This window comes from Phoxinus phoxinus, assembly GCF_949152265.1.
Source record: "Phoxinus phoxinus genome assembly, chromosome: 16".
In the NCBI taxonomy this organism is placed as follows: domain Eukaryota; kingdom Metazoa; phylum Chordata; class Actinopteri; order Cypriniformes; family Leuciscidae; genus Phoxinus; species Phoxinus phoxinus.
This window is the reverse complement of record NC_136891.1, coordinates 16,487,236-16,514,407: the sequence shown is the minus strand read 5'-3', so window position 1 is coordinate 16,514,407 and position 27,172 is coordinate 16,487,236. Positions and strand designations below refer to the sequence as shown.

General features: G+C 39.9%; 1 protein-coding gene across 1 annotated transcript in view; it reads right to left on the bottom strand.

The window, feature by feature from the left end:
* The window catches only part of nt5dc1 (5'-nucleotidase domain containing 1), an 86,275-nt gene that overhangs the window by 14,006 nt on the left and 45,097 nt on the right, over positions 1–27,172 (bottom strand). Inside the window, exons 7-9 of the mRNA XM_079584141.1 lie at positions 7,784–7,958; positions 7,120–7,217; positions 5,655–5,776 (exon numbers count right to left, since the gene is read on the bottom strand). Of these exons, the coding sequence (XP_079440267.1) occupies positions 5,655–5,776; positions 7,120–7,217; positions 7,784–7,958 (395 nt within the window). The remainder of the gene's footprint in view (positions 1–5,654; positions 5,777–7,119; positions 7,218–7,783; positions 7,959–27,172) is intronic.

Genomic DNA, 27,172 nt, shown 5'->3' with positions numbered 1-27,172 from the left:
CTTGAGGTCCACACTAATGGGGAGGAGTGTAAGACCACTTACCTGTGCAGGGGTGAGGGCTGTAAAGACAAAGGGCCAGGTCATCATTACTACCTGTGCCCCAGGTCTGGAAATAAGGGCCCATCCCAGAGGAGGCCAAAGTCTAGTCCAGAAAGACGAGGAAGCAGAAAGGGTACCGATGCCCAGGAAGATTTCCTGATTAAGCTTCCCCCAGAGTTAGCCCAACAATGCCGAGATGTCTTCTGCAATTCAGTATCAAGGACACTCAACTCGGCAGGAACAGAGTGTGGTTTGTTGGCAGAGAGTGGTCTTCAAGAGTTCCCTGTCATAATGATGATCCTTGAGGTCACTGCAAATGCCGGGCAGAAAATCGGGACATTGATAGATCTGGCATCGGACACTAACTACATCACTCATGATGCAGCGGATGAGTTAAACCTGAGGAGTGAAGACGTGACGTTGATTGTTCATGGAGTCGGAGGGATGCAAGTCACGGTGAAAACAAAGAGATACCTCCTGAAGATCCAGGTCAATACACCAAAAGGCACCTTGAGATCTCAACTTGTGTGCTATGGGCTTGATAGTATTGTGGAGGTCCATCGTCATGTGTCACCTAAGAAACTGCAGAAAATCTTTCCTGAAGTCCACCTCCAAGAGTTGGTTAGACCTTCACAAATCAAGCTCCTCATCAGTCACAAGGAAGGCCAACTTGTACCTCAGAAAGTACGCTCCATTGGGGACCTTGTCCTGTGGGATGGTCCTCTAGGCAAGACGGTGGCAGGTTCGCACCCGGACCTTCTGGAAAAAGTTACTGTCACAGCCCATGCATCCAGGACGCATTTCGCACGCTCTATGCGGGCGGCAGCACCGGGCTTCCACAACCGAGCTTCCACATCAGCTGTCTGTCGGGACTTCCTGGAATGGTGGAGATGGGACAGCATCGGTGCTGCCTGTGAGCCTCAGTGTGGTGGCTGCCGTTGCGGAAAGTGCCAGCCTGGGGGAAAGGAGATGACTCTCTCAGAGGAGCGGGAACTGGAGCAGGTGAAAAGTGGGCTGACTTATGTAGCTGGAGATCATCACTGTGAAGGGCCTCACTGGCACACTAAGTACCCTTGGACAGAGGATCCAGCCTCTTTACCAAATAATAGGAGGGCTGTTGAGGCGACGTTTCTAAGAACTGAGAGACAATTAGCCAAGGAACCGGAATGGAAGGTTGCCTATGGAACGCAAGTCCATGAGATGGTTCAAAGGAAAGCCGCAATCAAGCTGTCAATAGATGTGTTGGAGGGCTGGACTGGGCCAGTGTGGTATATTAGCCATTTGATTGCACCAAATCCCCACTCTGTTACTACTCCAGTCCGCCTTGTTTGGAATAGTAGCCAAAAGTTCAGGGGCCAGAGTTTAAATGACCTCCTCATCAAGGGTCCAGATGTCCTCAACAACATCCGGGCGGTCCTCCTGCGCTTCAGAGAAGGTGTTTTCGCTGCACTCGGTGACATCAAGATGATGTATAATTCAGTTTGGCTCGAAGACCGGGAGGTGCATCTTCATCGCTTTCTCTGGAGAGACTTTGAGGGTGACGACATTGATGAATATGCAATCACAAAAGTCAATATCGGGGATAAACCAGCTGGTTGCATTGCTCAGGTTGCTATGCGAGAGACTGCAAATCTGCATAAGTTTAGCCACCTCAAGGAAGAGCGTAGAATACTGGAGGAAGACACATACGTGGATGATGTTCTCACCTCCCATAATGATCAGGGCCTACTTAGACAAATGACATCTAACGTTGAGCAAATCCTTGAGGCCGGTGGGTTTCATATGAAGCCGTGGGTCTATTCTGGCCAAAGTGGGAGGAAAGAACCCAAGGGCCAAGAAAAGAGAGTATCTACGACTATGATCCTCCCAAATCAACTTACTGAGGAAGAAAATAAAGCACTTGGCCTTGGCTATATCCCTGAGGAGGACAAGCTCCACTTGATGGTGGCCGTGAACTTTTCTAAGAAGAAAAAGAAGATGAGGCTGGGTAAAGATCTGCCGAGGGAGGAAGTAAGAGAGCAGGCACTCAACCCGCTCACCCGAAGAGAGCTATTAAGTCAAGTCTCTGGGTTATATGATCCCCTCGGTCTCGTGACTCCTGTTAAGCAGAGGGGAGCCATTCTTGTGAGGAGGGCATTTCAGGAAGCGAGAGTAAAGTACAGTCCAACTGAAAATACCTGGGACACCGCTTTGTCCGAGGGACTTCGGCAAGATGCTATCTGCCTCTTGGAAGATTATGCTAACCTGAGCCAGTTAAGGTTTACTAGGCCCCTGACACCTCCAGACCCAAGTGGCGAACCTTGTGGCGTCACATTCTCTGACGGCAGTGAGCATTCTTATGGAGCTGTATTATATCTGCGTTGGCGTTGTAGACAAGACATTACCATAAGGCTAGTTGAATCCAAGGCCAAGCTGACACCACTGGACCAGAAGGGAGATGCTGTTAAAGCAGAGGTCTGTGGAGCTGTCTATGCGGCCCCGCTGAAAAAGTATTTCCAGAGGCACAGCCGGATCCGTGTGGAGAAGTGGTATCACCTGGTCGACAGCCAAACGGTCCTGGGAGTAGTTCAACGGGAGAGCTATGGCTATCAGACGTTCTTTGCCAACAGAATTGGGGAGAGTCAAGGGAGCACAAATGTCCAGGACTGGTGGTGGATCCCCGGGCCACTTAATATAGCAGACATCATCTCGAGAGGGGCTAGCCCCAAGGCTTTGGAAGAAGGCTCTGAGTGGCAGATGGGCCCCAAGTTTTTAAGCCTCCCAGAGAGTGAGTGGCCAGTGAAGTCTGCTAAGGATGTTGCTGTTGCAGCCAGAGAGAACATACTAAGAATCCAGAAGAAAGCATTTGTTGCTACACTTACCCGGGCCGGCACAAAGCAGGAGCCGAAGCAGGACCAGAGTCAAACTCCAACAGACCTGCATAGACCACCTGCAGGCACTGCGGTTACTATACTTGTCGATGTCGAGCGGTTCAGCAACCTAAGACAGCTTACAAAGGTAGTAGCACTAGTCTGGAGAGCGGCAAAGAAGCTTCTTCGGGTCAAGGCCGACGGAAGACCAAAGTGGGAGGCAGTCCAGTCAAACGGGGTCATCACAGTGATAGAGAGAGAGGATGCTTTCCGAGATCTCTGCCTTGCGGCTCAAGAGGGGGTAACCTTTAACAGCACCACATTGAACCATCTTGTTGTATACAGAGATGGAGCTAGTGGGCTGCTGGTGTGTGGGGGAAGAGTTCAGTACTTCAGAAAGGATCACACGGCTGTGCCATTGATGCCTTTTGATACCTGGCTTGGCACTTTGGTGGCGCGTAAGAGTCATCAGGAGGGGCATGAAGGGGTTGCTGGAACCCTGTTGAGGATGCGGCGCAAGGTTTGGATTGTGCGAGGGAGAAGACTCGCTCAGAAAGTTGTCAACCAGTGCATTATCTGCAGGAAAGCAAGGGCTCGAGTATGTGGGCAAGTGATGGGTGACCTACCTGTGGAAAGATCAAGGCCTGCTGCACCGTTCCAGTTCACTGCCGTTGATCTGTTTGGACCATACCTTGTGAGAGACGATGTTAAAAGGAGGGTGTCTGGGGGGTCCTTTTCTGCTGTATGGCAAGCAGGGCCATACATGTGGAGCTGGCCAACAGTATATCTACAGAAAGCTTCTTGATGGCCTACCAGAGATTTGCCGCTATCAGGGGGCATCCCCTTAAAGTTTGGTCAGATCCTGGGACCAACTTTATTGGCGCAAGGCCCGTGTTGGATGAGCTGTATGCCTTCCTGCAAGACCAAGAGACAGAAAGCCTGGAAGAGTATGCAGTAAAAAGTGGTACATGCTGGGTTTGGAAGGTGCTCCCTGCTGATTCGCCGCACCGTAATGGAGCTGCTGAAGCTGCAGTGCAGATTGTGAAGAGAGCCCTTCAAAGTCTGGGAAAGTCAGTTGGCCTTACATTCAGTGAGTTCCTCACAGTGCTTCAGTTGGCGGCAAACTTGGCAAATGAGCGCCCGATCGACGCAAGGATCCAGAGTCGGGAGGACCGCATCCAGTATGTGACGCCAAATGCACTTCTTCTTGGGCGTGCGTCTCAAGATGGAGACTTTAAGACCTTCAGTTTTACCAACTACCCCTACAAGCGTCTTTGAGAAATCCAGGTCCAAGTCAACAGCTTCTGGAGAGCCTGGTGCCAGCTTGCCGGACCAAATCTCTTCATCAGAAGCAAGTGGCATACTACAGAGAGGAACGTGGCTGTAGGAGACGTTGTCTGGCTTTGTGATCAGAACGCGCTGCGGGGTCAGTTCAGGCTCGGCAGAGTTGTCGCTGTTGCTCCAGACTCCAAGCGTGTTGTAAGGGATGTCGACGTCCTAGTCACTCCGGGCCACTGTGTTCCAGTCCGATGTCCAAAGGCTGTGGACCTGAGCTTAATGCCTTCCCGTGACAAGAAGGGGAGCTCCAATAGCACTGTGCTGCGGAGAGACGTCAGACGCCTCGTTGTTCTCCTTTCTGTTGAGGAGCAGACCATCTGATCAGGTTTGCCTTGAAGTTCGGCGACCTTTCCGTGGTTAAACGGAATGCTCGAGTGGGAGGTGTTGCGGCAAACGCCCGCTGTCACGCCCCTCGTTACGCGGGAATGAATGCCAGGTGAAGCTGATCTCAATCAGCGTGGCATGCACCTTGGGCTTTGAAATGGTGCTTGCACCGCTCATTTCATTGTGTACTGTGAGCAGCGTGGACGCAGTGGAGCGTTGGGTCAAAGACTTTTATTTAAACTGCACGGGATCATGTTGATTTCTGAAGAGACTGCCGGTAAGAGGAAATGTCTGCAGTGCGCTAAGCACTAACAACTGCGTTTGGTGGCTTTATGTAAATATGCATGTTATGCACTTAAGTTATTTATAGTTGTTATAGATTCGGTATTTGTGAATTTGGATTTGTATTTAAATTGCTGAGCTAAGCGTGTAGTATTGTTAATAGTCATTTTAAGAGTCTATTATGAAGTAATTCATAGTCAATTTGCTCATTTTGATTCTGTCAAATTCACTGTCTTAATGTGTAATTAATTAGTTAGAATATTTATGGTAAACTTTTTTAAATCTCCTTCTAATGAAAATGCAAGTCTGGTGATTAAAAGCTACTTCTTTTAAACTTATTTGATTTGGTGTAAAATGGTATTAGTAAAAAGAAATAGTATTGAGTTGATGCTTACCAACTTAAACCTGTGTAAATTGATGTATGTACAGTGTGAGATTGTGGTGGTGTAATTATTGTGCATTGATGTAAATATTTACACTGGTTTCTGTGTGGTTTTAAAGGTTTTTCACCTACTGACTACTGAGATTCTACAATAAATTAAAGAAAGGCAAATGAAGTCTCATTCTTGTGAGTGGAACCCAGTGTTCAATTCAGGAGTAAGGAACCCCTTTTCAAGTGTGGGGCCCGTGCAGATTACAAACACTTGCCATGTGTATATATATATACACACACACACACACACATTCTCACACACACACACACACGTTTCACTGTTTCCACAAATATTACTCCAGTCTTCAGTGTCACATAATCCTTCAGAAATAATTTTAATATGCTGATATGCTTTGCCATTATCAGAATGATTGAGGATTCAGACCTACCTTGGGCTCAGGTTTGTTGGTCATATTCTTCAGTAGTTCGTGTAGATGAGGCCAGTTGCCCTGAGAATACCAGCCAGGCTTTTCCAGAGACGGCAAGCCTTCACTATCTTCAACATCATCCACTATTGAGAGAAAGTGGAGCATACAGTAGGTAGTCAACCAGAATGCCTATTACTGCCGCGGCAAAAATAAACCAAAGGTGGCGTAAAGGAACATTGTGCAAAACAGCAGCAATTGCCGTATTTTTTAATGTAAGTGGGGTTAATGTCAATTACAGTAAGGATGAAATACTATAGAAATTTTTTTTAGGTCAGAAAAATAAAATCAAAAGTTAAAAATAGAGACAAGAACAATATAGCCTATATTTCATATTGTATGCCAGACGTCGGTGGGCGACATAAGCCTATTGCCCGCGGGGAGCAGCGCGAAGAAAAAAAAAAGAGTTTTTTATATTAAAATAAAATAAAGATTAATAACAAAAATGAATTAGGTGCAATGAAGCTGATTATTTTTACTATTCTATTGAGGAATGAGACGAATGAAGAGCGCTTCTCGCTCATGTGAGCGAACACACACTGGAGAAACAAACGTTTGGCAAATGAATTCATGGCCAAGAGGTAGAACTTACGTTTCGATCATTTAGAATGACACGGGTTCAAATCCCGAACAAACATGGACTTTTGTAAATTTTATATTAGCCTATTAATGCATTTTATAGCCTATTATTAATGCAGAGAGATTTGACTACTTCTAAACCTCTGTTACACCATATCGTTTGTTGCTTAAATATTCATAAAATAAAATTACCATGCATTTCCATTTTACAGGAAACAAATATTATCCAACAGAATGACTTTGCATCTGTATAATAATTCCAATCGTAATTTAAAAAGCAGTTCTGTAATATACCGGTATATATAGGGGGTTCCCTATAGCCTACACTGTAAAAAAATGCTGTAAAAAATGGCCAATTTTTGACAGTAACATGCTGTTTTCCATTAAAACATCAATATACCGTTGAAAAAATGCATTCTGGGTGATAATGACGTTTTCGAGAAAGTAGCCTACAGGAATATACTGTGAATTAACAGCGCTCAAAGTCATCACTCAGAGGCTGTGTTCCAAATCCCACCCTATACCCTTATTCACTATTCCCTACATTAGTTCACCAATATAGTCCACTTGACTGAGTGAATCATTTCATAGTTAATTCACTTCCATTTCGAAGTTAATTCAGACACTGATGAACACCTGCTGTTAACAAGCAGAATCACTGAAGCAAAGATGAACAAGAAGAACAGAAAGAAAGAATAAATCAACTGAAGATAAAATACATTAAATCTCTGAAGATCTTAGCAGAGGAGGATTAAACGACTCCGCAAACAGCATTACCAGCCTCACTTATTACTAACCAGATATTTTTGCTGCACTGATTTCAGAGTCATGGGAAATATGTGTTACTCACCCAGTGTTCTGAAAGGTCTTTGCTGTGGAACCAGAGAGAAGAAGCCAGGCTTCAGAGCATTAGTGATAATGATGTCAAACAGCTCCTCAAAGTCCGTTCTGCAAAAATGAGAGTGTTTAAATTATTTGTAGGGTGATATTTTTGTGTATATGCTGCTGGCTCCACTGTAGAAATAGGAATAGGGAAACACAAATTAAATTTAGTCAACTTTATCAAAAAATAAACAAAATAAAATAATTTTGTTTTGTAGATTTCTGAATGCCATAATTCTCCATATTGCCCAGAATCCGACACTAAATGCAAAACATAAAGTACAGTGTGATGAGGAATGCTTAGTACTTTACATCAGAGAAACTAAGCAAGCAGAGATAGATAAATGTTTCTCACTGTGTTCTCCTCAATATACATATGAGTTTATTGCTATATATTATTTCTTTTTGTGTGTGTGCCTTGTTGCACCAGTATTACACAATTCAAAACAAAACACTGGATCTCAATTTACAATCGGATTTGGACTGACATAATGAACTAAGTCTAAATAACACTTTTAAATCAAAAGGTTTGATTCTTTTATATTGTAAAACAACTCAATGTTATGTTGATTAAAATAGTTCTTATGTCTCTTATCATTACTTTATTGTTAGGTTATGTCTGTAAAACTCACCCCAGTATGTGCTCACACACCAGTCGACAGTAGTCCGAGTGCGAGCTGGTGATGAGCAGCAGGATTTTCCCGCTATTTTTCATGCTCCTCAACCATCTCTTGACTGCATCCGAGCAGGGCTGCAGGTAACGCCCAGGACAACGCTTCACACTGGGGAAATACGTCCCTGTGTCCTCTAAACATGCAACAACAAAATTATTTCTTAATAAGGTAAAATATTCTATATAGATGACAATTTAGGTTTCAAATATGGGGTAATTTTATTATTTATTATTTTTAATAATGTTTTATTTTATTAATATTATTTTATTATAATTATCAGTGGCGAGCGGTGACTTCTTTAAACAGGTATGCTGGGTTGGGCATGGCGTCAAAAAATACATTGGATGGGTTCTTAATAAGCAAGACACTCGCGTTTGCTCTAGACAGTGTTATATCTAAAGTATTTGGTGTTAGCTTCTCGGTTGCTTACTCTCATGACACATACAGTAGCAACACAGCTAAAAGTATTCCTAATATGTTAGACCTTATATTGAAGGTAGCTTACATTTATCCATCCTTTAATCTATCCATTCCATTTATCTCTGCCTTCACAAGCACCCGTAAGAAATGTGATTGTTATGTTTGACTGAGTTGAGGGAAGCGCTACACACGAAAGGGCATTTGCAAAATAGGCACAAAAAAAGCTTTTTGGCAGCAAACACACCATGGGCCCTATTTTAACGATCTGAAACGCAAGTGTCAAAGCGCAAAGCGCAAGTAACTTTGTGGGCGGATCCCGGCGCTGTTGCTATTTTCCCGGCGGATAAATGACTCTTGCGCCCAGCGCAAATCTAAAAGGGGTTGGTCTGAAGTAGCTTCATTATTCATAGGTGTGGTTTGGGCGTAACGTGACATAAACCAATCAGAGCGTCCTCTCACATTCCCTTTAAGAGCAGACGCGCTTGTTCCATGGTGGATCGCTATTATAACGGCGGATTTGCCGGCGCACACCAGGAGCGGTTCACAGCCGAGGAAACCGACGTTCTCGTCAGGGCGTAAAACACAGAGAAGTGACATTGGGGATGATGGGAGAAACCCACCCAAATTAGCTTCGGTTAAACAGGCGTATAATTTGGGTAAATGTGTAGCCTAATCTAGATTTTTTTTTTTTTAATCTAGATAGATCTTTTTCACATCTTCACGGACACAACGTCCCTCGTGTGTTAATATTTTTCCTTGTAATAATGTATGATTTGCAAAAATGAAAACTGCTGCGTCTGTTTATAATTATTAGAGAATCAAAGTGTATGCGCGTTAACACACTGCATTATGGCCAAGCACGCGCCCTTAAAATACCATATCACTAACGCGCAACGCGCCACTGTCTTTAGACTGTTTTTTTCCTGGTCTGTGGCGCTATTGCTTTCTAAAACTGGAAAATAGCACCAGGGCAGTTTTGCGCCGGAACACGCCTCCTCTTTGCGCTGAACCGCCCCGGCGAGCGCAAGTTCATTCCCTAATTTACCGACGTGCGTCTGTGGAGGGAAAAGTCCGCTGTGCGCGGGTGCAAAATAGGAATGATACATGCGTCGGTGTTCAAAGTCAATTGCGCTGGGTGCAAGATAGGGCCCCATATGTGTTTGGTGCAAACACAGGGATAAAATGTGTCCCAGGCCCACGGTTCAATATATTGCTGGATCTTATATGTTTGTTGGCCTATTGTTTGCTGGAGGTCCTAGACATCTTGTTAGGATACATGGTATCATGGATTCTAGAAAATACCAACAGATAAAAAATCAAAACCAGATGGCCTCTGGTAAACATCTTATAATGGGCCGTGGTTGGATCTTCCATCAGGACAACAATCCAAAACAAAAGTCAAAATCAACACAATAATGGAGCTTCTGCCATGACCGTCCCAGTCCCCAGACCTGATGAGCGGAGTGAACTGAAGAGGAGAAACGCCAACATGGATCTGGGAATCTGAAGGATCTGGAGAGATTCTGTATGGAGGAATGGTCTCTGATCTCTTGTCAGGTGTTCTCCAAACTCATCAGGCATTATAGGAGAAGACTCAGAGCTGTTATCTAGTCAGAATGAGGCTGCAAAAAGTATTTAACAAAAGGTTGCCAATAATTATGGCCAATACTATGTTTTGGAGAAAAGCATTAATTTCATGTGATTTCCCCCCCACTTTCAATGCTTCTAGATTTTTGCAAATTTTGAATGAAAGATCAAAAGGATAAACAATGCAGATTTATTTTTACTGCCATCTTTGATTAGATTTACCAGGGACGCCAACAATTCTGATCACAACTATATATTCTCTCTCTCAGACGCACATACACATATTGTTTTTAAAGACATCTCTTCTGCACACCAAGGCTGCATTTATTTGATTAAAGATACAATCAAATAATAATGTTGTGTTAAACAACAAATAGTATAGTAAAAATAGTAAATTCAAAATTTTTAAATAACTACTTTTCTATTGTAATATATTTTAAAATGTAATGTTTTCCTGTGATAGTAAAGCTGTATTTTCAGCATAATTACTCCAGTCTTCAGTGTCACATGATCCTTCAGAAATCATTCTAATATGCTGATTTGCAGCTCAAGAAACATTTCTGATTATCATCAATGTTGAAAACAGTTGTGCTGCTCCATAGTTTTGTGGGTATTTGTTTTCCAGAATTTTTTGATGAATAGAGTTCAAAAGAACAGCATTTATTTGAAATAGAAATGAATGCTGAATAAAAGTATTAATAAAAAAAAATTAAAAAAAACTTTGAATGGTTGTATGTTCTCTTTAGTAGACAATGTATGTCTTGACTCAAAATGCCATCAGAGAGCATCAGATTATCATTATAGCAATTCCATTTAAATGCTGCATTATGTTGCAGTTCTTAATAATTTCGCTCCAACTGTTTTTTATTTACTTGCCAATCAAATTTCCACACGCACTTGCCATTTGGCGTGTTGATTTTAGACCCCCCACTGCCAGCACTTTTTTTTGTTATTTATATCTTATTTTCATTTCTTATCCTGGCTTTCTATCTGACCTACCTAGCCCATATGGTTCACATCAAACAGACACACACCCCTCATGACTCCAAAACTTTTCCACAGCCTGCATGATCGCAGACTCGAGCATCACACAAGATCACGTTCGACCCTCAGCGTAAGCCATACACACAAATACCCCTGAAACACTCATAACAAAGATTCAGATGTAACACGTCAAATGCAGTCTGATCCAATCAGAATTCACAATCCAAACAAACACAAGTTTCTTGAGAACTAAAACCAGGACGAATGGAAAACCAGAGCCACTGGAGTGTGTAGATTGGCGAGTTGTTAGTGAAAGAGTAAAAGTATCAGTATACGCAGGGTGGCCAGCTTACTAAAACAGGAAGTGGACTGTGTTTGCCTGGAGTGAAGGAATGCGCTCCATATGTGAGACGTACCGGGTCTTCATTTCATGAACAGCAGAAAAGGAGACTTAGGAAAACAGGCATATTCATAGTCTTCAGTTTATATTGGCAAATACTGCCGCACCACGTACACACAGCCACGTCTCCGAGCCCTAAAATCATCTCACACATTTACACGCAGAGATGTCTCAGCCTACGACACACATCAACACTGGGCTCTGCATAAATACAAGCTTTTACACCAGTGGCCTATTCCGAAAGCACATTCTTTTGCAAAACTATTTTTTTATTTAAATGGATAAATGTTTGTTTGCTTATATGTGCAGGTCCGTAAGAGCACACATGCATATCTTGTGCATTTTGGAGTGTGTTGAATAACACACAATCTTAGCAGAGTACTTCTATTACATATAAGAGTATATAAGAGTTGTAGACATTATAGACAATATAGACATTAACCTTTAAACTGACTTTTGTCAGACTCAAAATATGTATACAAGAAAAGGTTCACACATTAAAATCTAAACAAACAACAGCATGATAATAGAGTTTATATTGCTGTGCTGCCCCCATGTGGGAAACGTCACGTATTAGTCCCACTATGATTTAGCTTAAACATGATACTTTTAGTGCAAGTATATGAAAAGGTGTCTTCAGACCCCCATTACAGACCGAATTTCTTTTTTTTTTTTTTTTAATAAAAGTTTGGTTAAATAAATTGGCAAAACAACTAAACTTTTGTCTATGATTAAGCTAGTTGCCAAGGACCTAAAATAGATAGATAGAAAACTAAGGTTTTATTGGATGCACAGTTAGTGAAACTAAACTGTCAGAAAGCATTATAATTAACACACAGACCACATCTTTAAACACACACCACTAATAAAAATAATTGTCATAATAATTCCAGTTCACATGGATACGCGGAACTTGAAGCGATAAAACAATTCTGTATTATGAATTTTTAAGGTCAGACAAGTAATTTGTTGAGGCCAATTTGTAAAGAAAGACTATATGCCTGTGCACATATATATTCAAACGCGCATATCTATAGACTAAACACGTCATACGCATGTGCACGCCATCAGCGTGTTTCATAGATTTGAGTTTTTGAAGTTTAAGCGGAGATGAAAAAGTTTTTCAAAAAATGTCCAGGCTTGCACCTTTGAACCTATTTCATAGTTTGCGTTCTCGAGCCACCAGGCACTGTTGTTGTGCGGTTGAGCAAGTCGGAGCGCGTTAAGGGTTTTCTGTTAGAACGGTGTCGTGTAAGCGGCCCCTAAGTTAATAACTAATGATCTTTGCAACTAATGATCTTTGCAACGGAAGTGAATCAATCAAAATTAACTTTAGCTGGACAATAACTTTATTCTAGAGCTGCTGTAAAGCCACAACAATCTCTGTTACTTTAATTTCCCTTTTATCACTTTAAAGCTGCTTTGAAACAATCTGTATTGTTAAAAGCGCTATATAAATGAAGGTGACTTGACTAATAAAAAAAAGTTGAAATAGCAAAACTTTGTCAAGCAAACATGTCAAATCAGCTATATACTGTATTTACATGTGTACAAATTTATGTTGTGTGGGTTTGCCATTTGCCATTATACTAACAGACCAAATTATTAAAATATCATCTTAAAGATAATACTTTGGTTGTATTAAGCTGTATTAAGACAGTGAATCCTTTTGAATGATATTCTAGTAAATCTGAAGACATTTTCAATTTGAATTTGTATAGCATTTTCACAATTTTCAACAGACATCCTGGCGCCCCCTGGGGGTATGTGGGGTCATTTTATCTACATAAACAAGCCACACCACAAGACTCCTAACATGCATTAACTCTTAAAAAGTTGCCAGCCAGTCCCAGCATTTTGTTTTTGCCATTTTCATAAAATGATCATGGTCCCAGAATATTTGTTGTATGTATGTCTGAACAGAGTGTATCAAAAGAAACAGTCTCTGCTTTTAAACAACAACAAAATGTTATTCTAGCTACATTTACTCTTTATCAACACTTTATTATGGCTTTTTGTTTTATATATTTTTTAAAAAGCAAAAAAAAAATTAACTAAAAGCTTAAAAAAATTGTTATTGTCAAAGACTGCGACCAGATAGGACACTCCCAAAGCTTCACAGTCCTACACCTCCTCCTGGGTCGAAATTACCGCAAAATATATAAACATACTAAAATATATATAAATATAATAATATTAATTCATTAATGTAATAATGCATAAATTAATAATGTAGACAACCAGTTATTTTCATTAAAACAAAACAAAAACTAGGCTACTGACAGGAAATAAGGATTATCATCTGATATTTAAGCTACCTCTAATAAAACATTCAGCCTAGCAATAAGAACACTGCAACAATATTGATAATATTGAGAGAGCAATTATTGTTTTCTTCTGAATTAGTTCCCTTGCCATCTCAGAGAAAACGCCTCTAGATCTCCAAAGAGACGCGTTCAAATGAGCCCGATTGGGTTTGTGATTGAGTCTGGAGTCCAGTAGAGGGCCTCAGAAAGCTGCAGGATGACTTAAAAGTGTATTGACATTAAAATAGTCAAAGACACTCAAAAACAAGATTTTGTTTTTCTCCATCAAAAACCGATTGTTTTAATCAAATAACATACAGACACTTGAAATTTCTGGAACCACAAAATTATTCCATGGGGGCCTTCGAATCAAAAGGGTTGAGAATCACTGTTTTAAGCAATGATCGGTAGAGACGATATGGAGCGCTATTGTTTGATTAGAAACACACTCACTCCTGCAACCTACCAGCTCAAACACACACCACTGTATTCAGGAGCCATGGGCATTGATGCACATACACACATGGGTTATTATCTGCTCATCTAAACAAACAGTGCACACATGACATAGCTAAAGACCACCCGAAGCAAGACAAACAACAATGCTCTGTAGTTTTGATGACTGAGCGCAGTCAGCGACCACCCGCACACACGACGATTACGATCAGAGCTCGCATTCAGGGCTTTAATGGGTCATGCAACATTTTCTGAGATTTTAACAGAGTTGCACATCACAGATTACAAAGGTTAGCTAAAAGGTTAAAAGGTTAGTTGTTGGAAGAAACTGATGATACATTTTTAAGTTTAACTGATTAAGTTTTTTGTTATTGTTTTTGGTTTAAAACCATTGTGTCAATGTCACAGGATGTGGGTTTTCTTACAGAACATCGATGACTCATCATTAATTATTTATAAAACTGTGTGCTTATCCTATGAAAATATGCTTCTCTTAAATATTCATAACAGCATGAGTTGCTTTCCTATGATAGAACAGAAATGAGCAAATGAGAGTTTGTTTTTGATTTGTATTGTAATATGTAATTCATGGCTTTCAATAACCTGGAAATCCAGACCTAAATCTGAAAGATTAATGGTCTGGTGTCGATTAATGAAAACCGGCCAGCTCGAGGGACGGCACCAAGCATGCATTTGAAAATCTCACTGCACGATTTCAAATTTATCATGTCTACTCTGTTCCCCGCCTCTCGTGTCTGTCTTCGGGTTCGAACTTGAGCGGAGCTAACTGGTTGATTATACTTTTGCTATATCAGATAACCCGATGTGATTGGTGCAGCTCAGATACAGGGGCATATTTAATGAGCATTATTATTCGACACCAGAGTAAACTCGCTGAGTAAATTCAAATTGTGCTCTCGCGAGAACTCTGGATTTCCAGGATAGGCTTTCAATAGAAATTAGTGGAATTTTGCCATAAAAATCTTTAAAGGCCGTTTTCTCAAAATGAGTTTTTTCTCACACTCCTAATGATGTTCCACTTCTGTAGCACCTACATACACCAAACTTCACAGTCGTATTCCATTCCTAACTATATTGTGAAGGTTTGTCCAGAGGGATTGGTTGATATATCATTCTTGTCCTGATTTATATGACAATTTATGCCTAAAAATAGGGCGGAAATAAATTGTTTAAGGCTATTGGCAGTATTTTCTGATTTACAGGGTAACAAAAGGAAATATTCATAATCCCTTATGGTAATGTATTTTCATTGAATATATCAAGAAAATGCAAAAATAATTTTTAACCTTGTTTTTTTTCAATGGTCAGATTTGTTGCTTCAAAATATATGCAAATTAGCGCATATTTAATTCGATATAGCCTGATTAGCATATTTAAACATTAAATTACAGAAAACTTGCAATACATTTTTTTCTCCTATTCATGCGAGTAATCAACTGGTAAAGTTTCATGGTGACAAATGTAAGTTAAAAAATGTACCCTATTCACCTGTAGTGTCTCGCCTTAAAGAGCAAAATTTGGCGGCCATCTTGAATTTGAAGGTCAAAAATAGGTAAAATCCAATAAATCTACATAATTTATGAATTTCTTGACCCAAATGGTCTCAGAAACCATGTATTATGCAGCACTGTTGGCAAAACCATTAAAAGGATAATTTCCAGCTTGGCTGACGGCAGCCATATTGGATATAGGGCTCTCACAAAATTTCCCCACATTTTTGTGAGGGGCACCCCGACTAATTTTTTTCTTTTACCTTTATAGATGACAAATCCAGTGAGAAACTAACATTCGCTCTCCACGGTCACGGAACTGCTATAGATGACCCAACTATTATACTGTGAAAAAAAAAAAGAATACAAATGACTGGTTATTGTTCAGCAGTGTGTTTGATTTCTTAGCCAATTAACTATTTCCCCGCTATTGCCGGAAAATTTTGTCTTTCCATGTTTTCACTGTTATACGGTAGGGGGCGCTATTACACATCTTCTGAAAGAGTACTGAATCTCCTGAATCTGTTGCTCTGTCTGTCTCTTCTGCTTCCACTCAACAGCTCACCACATCCACTTTTGTAGCATTTTTCAATACTGCGGTGAGAATTAACTGCTGCTGAAAAAGCGGGTTTCATGACCCTTTAAATGGACTGCATTGTGCTTTACAGGTATGTGCTTAACAAAAAAACGGTAGAGTTCTATCATTTTTTCCTGCTCTTATGCTATTTTAAAACACTTAAGAACCTCTTAAAGGTGCTATAAGTGTTTTCAGATGTTTTCAACTTCAACTACACACCCTTTTCTTCAAAACATGCCACATCCAGTTCATGGCATCCAGTCATTTATTGCGTCATTTGTATACCACAACAGGACACTGAATTAATAATGAAATGATTAAATTCATAATCTGTCTGACAGACACCTGGGAACAAGTACCAAGTACCTCCAAAGCTCACCCTCCAATCCTAATCGCACTGCTCCGAGTCCGTCTCGAACCCCGATCGCTGGCATGCGAGGTGACTGCATTAGCAAGGACACTAGTAAACAGTAAACACAGCATTCTCTAGCAGTCGTCAGCGTGCACAACTCTAGTTAGCCTCCATGACACAAGTAATGCAAGAGTGGATGTCTATTTATCGTATTAAGCGTAACAAAATAATGCTTCATGAAAAATAAAGTGAAGATGAACGAACGACAAGGAAGCACAAAAAAATTAACACACACAAGAGTAAAGGTTCTTGCACAGTGAGTCCAAAATTTTTGTATGCGTTTTTTTGTATTTATCATTCGGTGGTTCTGAATTGTCAAAACAACTTGTAGAATGCTTGCTACGGGTGCAAATAACGTGGAAAATCAAACCCGATCCAATTTTTGACGGACTAAAGTTTCGAAGGCAGTGTGTAAACGTGATTGACCACGTGAGGTCGTATTTATTAAATTGTGAAAATTTCAGACTCGGTGTGCAAGGACCTTAAGAGTTGGCTGTTAATTGCCAACAGCACAGCAGCTCCAGACAAACAATGACACTCAAGCCCAGTGTACACCCAAGGAGCGAATCAACGCAACAACTGGTTTCAGGCCGTCCTGCTTCTCTCTCTCTAGCGCTGGAAAGCTTTTCTAATTTTAACACGGGTCCTAAAGCTCCTTCCTGATCATAACCCTTCATTTTCCAGTGATATTCTTGTTCTTTATTTTCTTTTTTCTTTTGTAATGTCTCTCAGCCTTCACCATCATATGCCCCCTAATGCTGATTGGCCACACATTTGTTGTGTTTGGTTGTGTCGGTCCGACCAACTTTCAAACTGCGTTTTTCTTTTTCAAATATCGCTTACCCCACCTTTAAAGTAGCTCTACTTTCACCACAAGGCAACTCAAGAACATAATGAGATAAGAAATCAAGTAATTTGTTTTATCTACATTTTTGTAAAAATGTATAAGGTGGCTAGGGGCATTTTTTACTTTTACATATCCTTGAACAAACCAGGAAATCATATACAAGACCTTTGTTGCAAATCATTTTAACAATTCTCATTTGCTTCATACAGCACATACAAAAAAAAAATAAAGATAGGCTATATATATATATATATATATTAGATCAATTTAGCGAAGAATTGACTTTGCATTGCCGCTTGCAACCACATCAAGGATCAGCCAAATTCCCAGGTGCACAGTGGACCGAAGATGTTTAGCAAAGTGCAGCGGGGAATTTTGCAATCTAGTGGTTTAGATGAAAATCTAATTAAATTCACCTTTAGCCATGTTGTACCCTATATCTAAATGTGTTTACTCATTCTATGCTTTATTATGTGTCAACTTCGTCTACTGTGTTTTAGTGCTGGGCAGGGCTGGCACTGCAAGAGTGCCTGGCACTGGAAGAGAATCTGTGAGAAGCTTGAATTAGATCCTCAAATACTTCAAAGACTAAATGCAAGATGATAAAATAAGCTGTGCCGCTCCATTTAGAAGCACCCACGCCACAGTTTATGGGAAGAGAGAGCTCAGTTACCTCCTCATAAAGAAATTATTCAAAGAGATACTGACCATTTAAGACTGAAAAGCACACACGCCCAGAGAGACATGCTATTCATCGCTAACAAAAAGCTATTTGTATTTTTACAGCAACCAGCCTCTGTTTATGACAAGTGGGAAAAGGCCATACCTATTATTTTCTGCGGAGTCAGTGTTATCTGCACGATGCACATCTTATTGTATACTATTTGCATGAGGATGCAGTGACCTTATTTGACTGCATTACTGTACACCTGTTTGAACTTTGGAAAAACAGCTTAAAGAAACCAACCCTCACCATTTTTAGCAGCAAGGCCACTAATGGGTACATGTGTCCCATGTGGCATTTTTCAGTGGTTGCTAAAAGACAAGAGGGGAATTAAATGTGCAGTCCCAAAGGGTCATCAAAAAACACAGCTGAAACTACTAAACACAGGATGTGAAACTCTTTCTGAACATATAAAGTCCCCTAACACTATATTGGAGAGTGCTGAAAGCAGTGCCACTTTTTTCTTTGTCCTCTTTTTTATCCTCCATGAAAGGATAAATGAGACTGAGGTAAAGCTAATTCTCCAAATTATATTCCATTATGTCAACTGATGTTAACAGCTGAAATTAGAAGCTCCAATAACACAGGGTTAAAGACATATGCAACTTCAAATTAAAGGCAAGAAGACTTTGTGTTGAGTTGTCCTCGCAGACTGCACACATAAACAAACAGACAGCTTGACCACAAACAAATAAATCCAACACATATACTCTGTAGTGCCTTTACAAATCCTCCCCTGAAAACAATTCATGCACATCTTCAGTGCCATTTGGCTGTACATTATTCAAATTTTCATTAAAAAAATTAAAACTGCAATGTTGGCTTGTTCAGTGAGGACTTAAATGTAGGGGTGGGGGAAATCAATACAGCATAGTATTGTAATATTTTGCATGATATTGTATCGATACACAGATGGCCAGTATCAATATTTCCATGGCCTGAATTCCGGCTCGCAATCACGAGTATTGTGCATTTTACCACAAGTGCCATGATTATAATGCAGGAAATAATACTTTTAAATATTTGTTTCAGACTGTAATTTCACAAACAGCGCAAGTGAATCAGCGCAACCGTCTCTTTCTCTCTCGGACACGCACAGTGAGCTGTGTGTATCGTCCATGTTTGTATGTTAATTAACCCTTAAATGCATGAATGTTTCAACAATAATTATTACATATTAGCGACTCGGATCTATTTCTGACACGGATGGATCTCTACCTGTCGTGATAATATAAAACTCTCCTGACATTAGAGAAACAATTATAGAAGAATAAAATAAAGCATATTTTGTTAACTATTTTGTTAGCCTTTGGAGCTTGAAAGAGTTTGAGCTGATGTTTTATACCATCATCACTGTCCTCGTCAGTGTATCAGATTTCCCAGTACATTCAGCATCTGGCTCATATTCGCCATCTCAAACATATTCTCAAAACAAGCATTTTCAACATCTTCAAAATCAATATTTGGATCGCTGACAGCTTCACCAGATCCACAATCAAGTGACAATGATATTAATATTTGATTGCGTTCAGTACTTGCTCTGCAGTAAATCACTGAGGCATTTCAAGTTTTGCTGATGATACTTCCTATTCTTTTGTTTTATACCTGCAGTAACTAGTAAGATGTTACTTTATCATTTTGTGTTCCAGCTTGTGGAATAAAAGTGAATTGCACTTCCTTAGTCATCAAAGATTCAATTATTGTTGTGCAGAAAAAAATATACTTACAGCCACTGGTGTGCCACTTATAGCCACATCTAGCCCCGGTTGTGCCTCGGGGCTCAGTGCTTGGACCACTTCTCTTCTCAATCTACATGACATCACTAGGATCTGTGATTCAGAAACATGGCTTTTCCTACCACTGCTACGCTGATGACACACAACTCTACCTCTCATTCCAGCCTGATGATCCGACGGTAGCCGCTCGCATCTCAGCCTGCCTGACAGACATTTCTGGCTGGATGAAGGACCACCACCTTCAACTAAACCTTCGAAGACAGAGCTACTTGTAATCCCAGCTAACCCAGCACTTAATCACAACTTCACCATTCAGCTAGGCTCGTCATCCATAACTCCATCAAGATCAGCCAGGAACCTTGGAGTTGTAATTGATGACCAATTGAATTTCACAGACCACATTGCTAGCACTGCCCGGTCATGCAGATTTGCCTTGTACAACATCAGAAGGATCAGGCCCTTCCTATCAGAGCATGCTACACAACTCCTTGTTCAGGCGCTTGTTCTATCCAGACTGGACTATTGTAATGCTCTCCTGGCTGGTCTCCCAGCTTGCACTGTCAAACCTCTACAACTGATCCAGAATGCTGCAGCTAGAGTGGTCTTCAACGAGCCGAAGAGAGCACACGTCACTCCTCTCCTCACGAAATTGCACTGGTTGCCGGTTGCCGCTCGCATCAAATTCAAGTCACTGACGTTTGCCTACAGAACAACCACTGGCACTGCTCCCCTGTACCTGAACTCATTACTTCAGACTTATGTGCCATCCAGAAACTTGCGCTCTGCAAGCGAGCGGTGTCTTGTGGTGCTATCTCAAAGAGGCACGAAATCTCTCTCTCGGACCTTCACCATGACTGTTCCCTGCTGGTGGAATGATCTGCCTAACTCAGCCAGAGCTGCTGAGTCCGTAGCCATTTTTAAGAAACTGCTGCAGACGTATCTTTTTCGGCAGCACTTGAGCACTTGATCCAGTACTACTAACACTTTATCATCTATTCTAAAAAATAAATAAAAAAATGCGTTGGATTGTACTGTGAAGGGTCATAGCACTTACATACTGTTGTCCTACTGCTAGTTTAATTGCTTCTATTGTTTCTCATTTTTAAGTCGCTTTGGATAAAAGCGTCTGCTAAATGAATAAATGTAAATGTTATAGTGTTACACACCACGGGTCGTTAGCAACAACAAAACATTAATGGGAAAACAGGCACTCTTTAATAATTGTATTATTTTGTACTTGTTTGTTGTTTCTAATGAATTGATTGAGGAATATTAAGAAGGTTGATGTCTAACTTGAAATGAGGAGGAGGGTAGTGAATGACGTCCCGGGTCACCAAAGACCTGAGGTATGCATTTAAGGGTTAAACATGATAATTCAACAAGTAAATGCAAGCCAGCTGTGCGTTACAACTCAACAAAATGTTTGCTTGCAATTAGAATGAAAGGAACACGCCGACTTTTTGAGACTTAGCTTATTCACCATATCCCCCAGAGTTAGATAAGTCCATACATACCCTTTTCATCTCCGTGCATGCCGTAACTCTGTCTGATGCACCCACCGCTAGCCTAGCTTAGCACAAAGACTGGAGGTAAACAGCTCCAGCTAGCATACTGCTCCCAATAAGTGACAAAATAACGCCAACATTTTCCTATTTACATGTTGTGATTTGTATAGTCACAGCATGTACAAATAACAAGGTCACATGAGACACAGCCATCTTCTAACCATATACATACTGGGAACTATTTTCACAGTCACTGGCAGCTGTACATGATAGACCTTTGTAAACTCATGGTTGGTAATGTGACAAATATTATGTGCGTTTGCTAGATTAAAAGGATGTTACTGCTAACTCATTGACACCATTTACTCCATATATTTATTAATTCTCCACTTTTTCCAGCAATTGAAACACGATCAAAAGACAGACCAGAGATCCATGGTCAATGTAAAGGAGTAGATAAAGTTCAAATAAAGATCATGCTTGGTGACCACAAGTGCTCAACCATAAGTTCTTTCTCTGAAAAGCTGTGGGTTGTCTTTGGTTTCGTATGTGTGCATGTGCTATTTTTCCTCAGATAAAAAAGAAAAAAAGATCTTATGTCAAGCAGAACTACACATTGTATGAGAAGTACAATTAAAAACTGAATGGATGGGAAATATCATAATAGAAGAATGAATGGCAAAATATATAAACAGGGCGTTGGGCTAAAGGGTGGGATTTGGTTAAGATTTAAGAGCCTCAGACGCCAGTTCCAAAGTAAGTCTTCCCTTAACTCGTCCCCGGAGGCTGTGGAAAACTGTAGACGTAACAATCTGTCATTACAGAAACCCCAACCAAGCTTCCAAATCTCTGGGAGTGAAGGAAAAGGTCTTCAGATTCTGTGCTTAGCTCAAAGACTTTCAGATGTGGAGAATACTATAAAATAACACATATACATACACACATGCTCTGAATCATGCAAAATAGGTTAGTTGACAAACCACTCTTAAGAAAGTCTGTAAAATTAGACTGGTTTACCTCCTTTTGACTGGATATGTTACGTAGGAAGCGTTTAGACAACAATCGAAGGGCTCTCAAGATGTGTTACTTTAAAAGTTCAGCTTTTTAAAGGATATACGGTATAGAGTTCACACATGCATCACATCTAGTCCCATCCTTTTTGTGATTACATTTTACTGTGCAGGTCCACAACCAACAAACGATTGGGTCAAATAATATTGTTTTGCAGATAGTTTATACATTGCATTTTTTAGTCTCTACATTCTGATTCAAAAGCTCTTCATGCCTGAACTCAGATTTTTTTTGAGAGAGAAATTAATATTTATTCACCATGAACGCAATAAACTGATCGAGAGTGACCGTAAAGACATGCATTAATATAAATAAATAAATGTTGCTATTTTGAGATTTCAATTAATCAAAGAATACTGAATAAAAGTATCACGGTTTCCACAAAAATATTCAGCAGCACCTCAAATTATGAAACAAGTTTTTGTCCTCATAAAATAGTGTCAGTGCAGTTAAATGCAGTATTATAAAATATTAAGTACGGTAACTACTATTTCGGTGAGTGGCTGTGATGTAAAACTTAAAGTTTAAATGTTTTGGACAACTGTTTATATTGGGACTCCAAATTCCTATACAGGTATTGTTCAGAAAGTTCAGAAAAGTAGGTATATAAATAAGCTATATCACATGAGCGATATTGTTCAGAATATCAGCACTGTTGTGATATGCAGAGCATTATAAATTGCCTTTTTTTTTATTTGAGAATGTACCCATATTGAAAGATTGAAACTCGGAGAAAGACACTGCATGCAACATTTCAAGTTGATCGGACAAATCAGATTCTGACTCGAGACAGAAAAAAAGCTCTTTATGTCCGTTTTCTTTTACTTTGTGCTTGGACTCCTAACAAACCCCACTGTGCCATCCAGACAATCATGTAAACAGTGATCAGCAGTCAGGGAGAAAATGCTGACAAAAATAAAACAATTAGATTTAGGAAAAATAAACTGGTATACTGGAGCCTATTCAGATCTGGCACACCTTCACCATGGATTGTGGCAATCCTTCTGAAAAATTACTCTGCAATTAAACCATATATTTTCCCAAAAATATCTTTCAGAGATTGGAGTGGGTAACCCTCCCTTAAACCTAACCAGTGATGATTTTAACTGTTGTATGAGTCAGTACGATGCAGAAGTCAGTAATTCCATTTAAATCAAACACTTTCACTCTCTCATGGTCATTAAAATGAAGATGGGAAAGGCAGTACTTAGGTTGATGACAGGCAAAGGAAAATACATCCAAATGGAAAGGATTAACTTCTTTACAGAATCATCTAGATTTGACATAGGATTTGAAATAATGCCGATGAAACATTTAGATCCAAGTTAGGTTATTCCCTTGAATAGTTTGTCAGCAGTAACTGTCAAGTAATGGATAACATGGGCAACTGAACAGTTTGCACTATAATAAATGTATTGACTTAAAACAGGAGATACAAAGACAAATGTTTTGGCTGTTCTGCCTTCGTCAATGTAACAATTCACATTTTACATTAGTGATTATATCAAGAACATTAAATATCATGGTATGATAATCTTAATAGATTGATTCACAGACTTCAGATACTGTAAATGCAATGGGAACATTGCCCGGGTGTATGATGGGAACCGAAAAATTAATCACTTTCTCAATACCTATGCATTTTAGTTGTTCAATGTTGTGATTATGATCAATGAAATGTCTGACAACTGGAGAAGAGACATCGCATATTCGAATGGCTGATAGTTCACCAATTCTCATCCTGAGTGACCTTGACAGTTTTTCCGAAGTATATCTGTGGGCACGGGCATTGAAGTAAATCATAAAAAAATGTGTAGAGCATGTTTTTGTGTAGAAAAGCATGTAAAGGTTTTACATTGTGATATAGAAAAAACATGTATATAGTTTCGACATGAAAACCAACCTTGTATGTATGCTTTTTTTGTCAACACGCACGACATCTGATCTGAATAGCATATTTGCCAAGTTTTGAGATCTTTGATTTATCATGGTTCTTGTAGTTTTTTCCTCTCTCTTTCTCTCTTTGGGCGCAATAAGTATGAAGGGTTGTTTTCAATATAATCACGGAGTAAAATGTGAATTGTTACACTGACAAAGGCAGAACAGCCGAAATGTTTGTCTTTGTACATCCTGTTTTAAGTCAATAAATGTATTTTAGGCCCTGTTTACACGAAGGGAAGACGCAGATATTTCCCTGCGGTTTGGCCTCTCATTTACACGAAACCCCCGTTTTTATCACAGAAAACTATTAATTCTAGCCAAAGTGGAGATTTCTAAAAACGCCGGTTATTTGTTGCCGAGTCAACTGGGAGAAACGGGGTTTTAGGGTCTCTCTTGTCGATTCTGAGGATTCTGATTGGCTTGCATGGCTTTATCCTTCTCCCTACACTGCCGCCCATAGGTTTGGCATAGTTATGATGGCGCTCGACAGCGTATTTATGCGGGTTGTGTGCACGATGTTATTATTTAAAACGGAGGGGGGGAATATTAGTTTCTCTAAATACCCGTCTATGTGTAAATGTGGCCTTAGAGTGCAGACCTTTTGTATTGTCTGACTAAAAAAGATAGGTCTCAGCACCTAATTAGCTGAAAGAGCACGGTGAGTGTTTTGATTGGACAACTGAACAGTTTTAGAAAAATGTCCAGCCCACTTTCAAAGAAAGACATCATCAATCTGCCCTGTCCCCGAAACAAAAATTAACTTTAATTTCCAATTGAGTCATTGTTGAAACCATGGATCCATGATTTCCAATGAGGCAACAGACTTTCCTTAGAGCAGAGGTGTCAAATCAGTTCCTGGAGGGCCACTGTCCTGCAGAGTTCAGCTCCAACCCTAATCAAACACACCTGAACCAACTAATCAAGGTCTTTAGGATTACTAGAAAATTTCAGGAAGGTGTTCTGGAGCTGGTTGGAGCTAAGCTCTTCAGGACAGTGACCCTCCAGCCCCCACCATCTTGAAAGGTATGTAGGAGACACCTCATGAAAAATGTATATATATATATATATTTTTTTTTTTCATTATATTTGGACAGTTGTCAACATTTTCAGGTCACGGACCACCTGCGAGGCAACTCCAAAGATCTAGCTTGAGTTGAATAACTGTTGAGAGTTAAAATTGCCAACTTGGGACAAGAACAGAACCGTCGCAAGGGCTGTGCCAAGTCTGTGCCAAGTCTCGCGCCAAAATAAGGTGTTTGTCATGTTCTGACAACAGAGCAGTTTAAAACCACAATTAACAGTCTGGTTTCTACAACTGTCACTCAGGAGCAAAAATCAGCCTGAGTGAAATTAAGATTTTACATTTATCGTGATAATTATCGATATTGACTGATTTAAACATTTTTATTGTGATATATTTATTTTCATATCGCCCTGCCCTATGCTGCGGTCACGAAATTATCTGCTTTGAAATTCGTGCCCAGGGTCAAGGTCCAGATATTGCATGACAGAAGCATTAGCTTAAGTTATTTCAATATATAAACACATTCAAACACGGCCCAATTTGATAAAATAAGCGCTTCACCCTCCCCACAAACAAATATTGCCAAATATGTTTGCAAAAATGAACTCTGTTCCTGTTTTACTTTGACTTTAAACACTAGGTCCTCGGCCTGCGTTTGATCGAACAATAACAAAGCTGACACACTTATCTCATAGCCAGTGCTAAAGAGACTAAAGCCCAAACAACATCAACCAGTATTTACATTAACTGTAATGCTGTGTACGTTCCCACCCAGAGCCAATTACTGCCATGTTGAACTGAGGGACCTTGACATTAGTTCACTTCACTAACATTGAGTGCATTTATATGCACCACCCTATAAATTTGTGCAAGGTCATGTAAGCTCATGCACTTATGTAGAACTTTTAGCAGATACAGTATATGCATTTAAACTTTGCAGTCTTTCTCCAGTAAGAATTACCAAATTAATTGATGACAGATTTGTTTTCTCTAATATGTGAAATGTCCCTCCCTTTAATGCCACCTGTAATTGACAAGCAAGTAACAAATCACGGTTTGTGACTGTGACATCAGTAAAGCCTAGGGCTGCAACAAACAATTATTTTGATAATTGATTAAGCTGTTGATTGAAAAATCATTAATAAAAAAAATTATTAATGGTTAAAATAATCATTTGAATCCAGTAGTCAAAATTGTTATTCCACATCTTATCCTATGTTGTCCGCAAAACAATGAATGTGCCATATGATGATATTGATAACAAATATATGAAATGTATCCATGTAGGCTATTTTCATATCCTTTACTATTTTCAATACAAATAAAATTGTAAATGTACATTTAATATCTAACAATAAATATGCTAGACAATCATTGCACTCTGTCTGTCTGACATGCATACGCTCTGGCACTCGTTCTCTAGTGTCTGTGAAGTTTAATGAAGGCTTGGGATCAGGATAAACCTTTATGCTCACATGATTTTCTAACATTTATGAATAAAGATACAACAATAAGAGGTTGTGCACTAAAAAAAACCCTGTATCAAATCCTCTACTGTTTAAGATCCATATTGTCCATATGCATCATTCACTATTGTGAAGTATCGATTATCATCAATTATTATCAGTTGTATGTATTAGTTGTTGCAGCCCTACTAAAGTCTATCGGCGATTAAAACATTCTTTTTACCCGTATCCAAAGCCTACAGATACAGAAAGATGGTTCACTCCTATTACTATGAATGTGAGAAATTGCAACACGCAATATGGCGGAATAAGTCCCGCCTTCTAAGTAAAAGAGCCAATCACTGATTGGTAAAGTCATTGTGTCACTGCAGCTGCTGTTA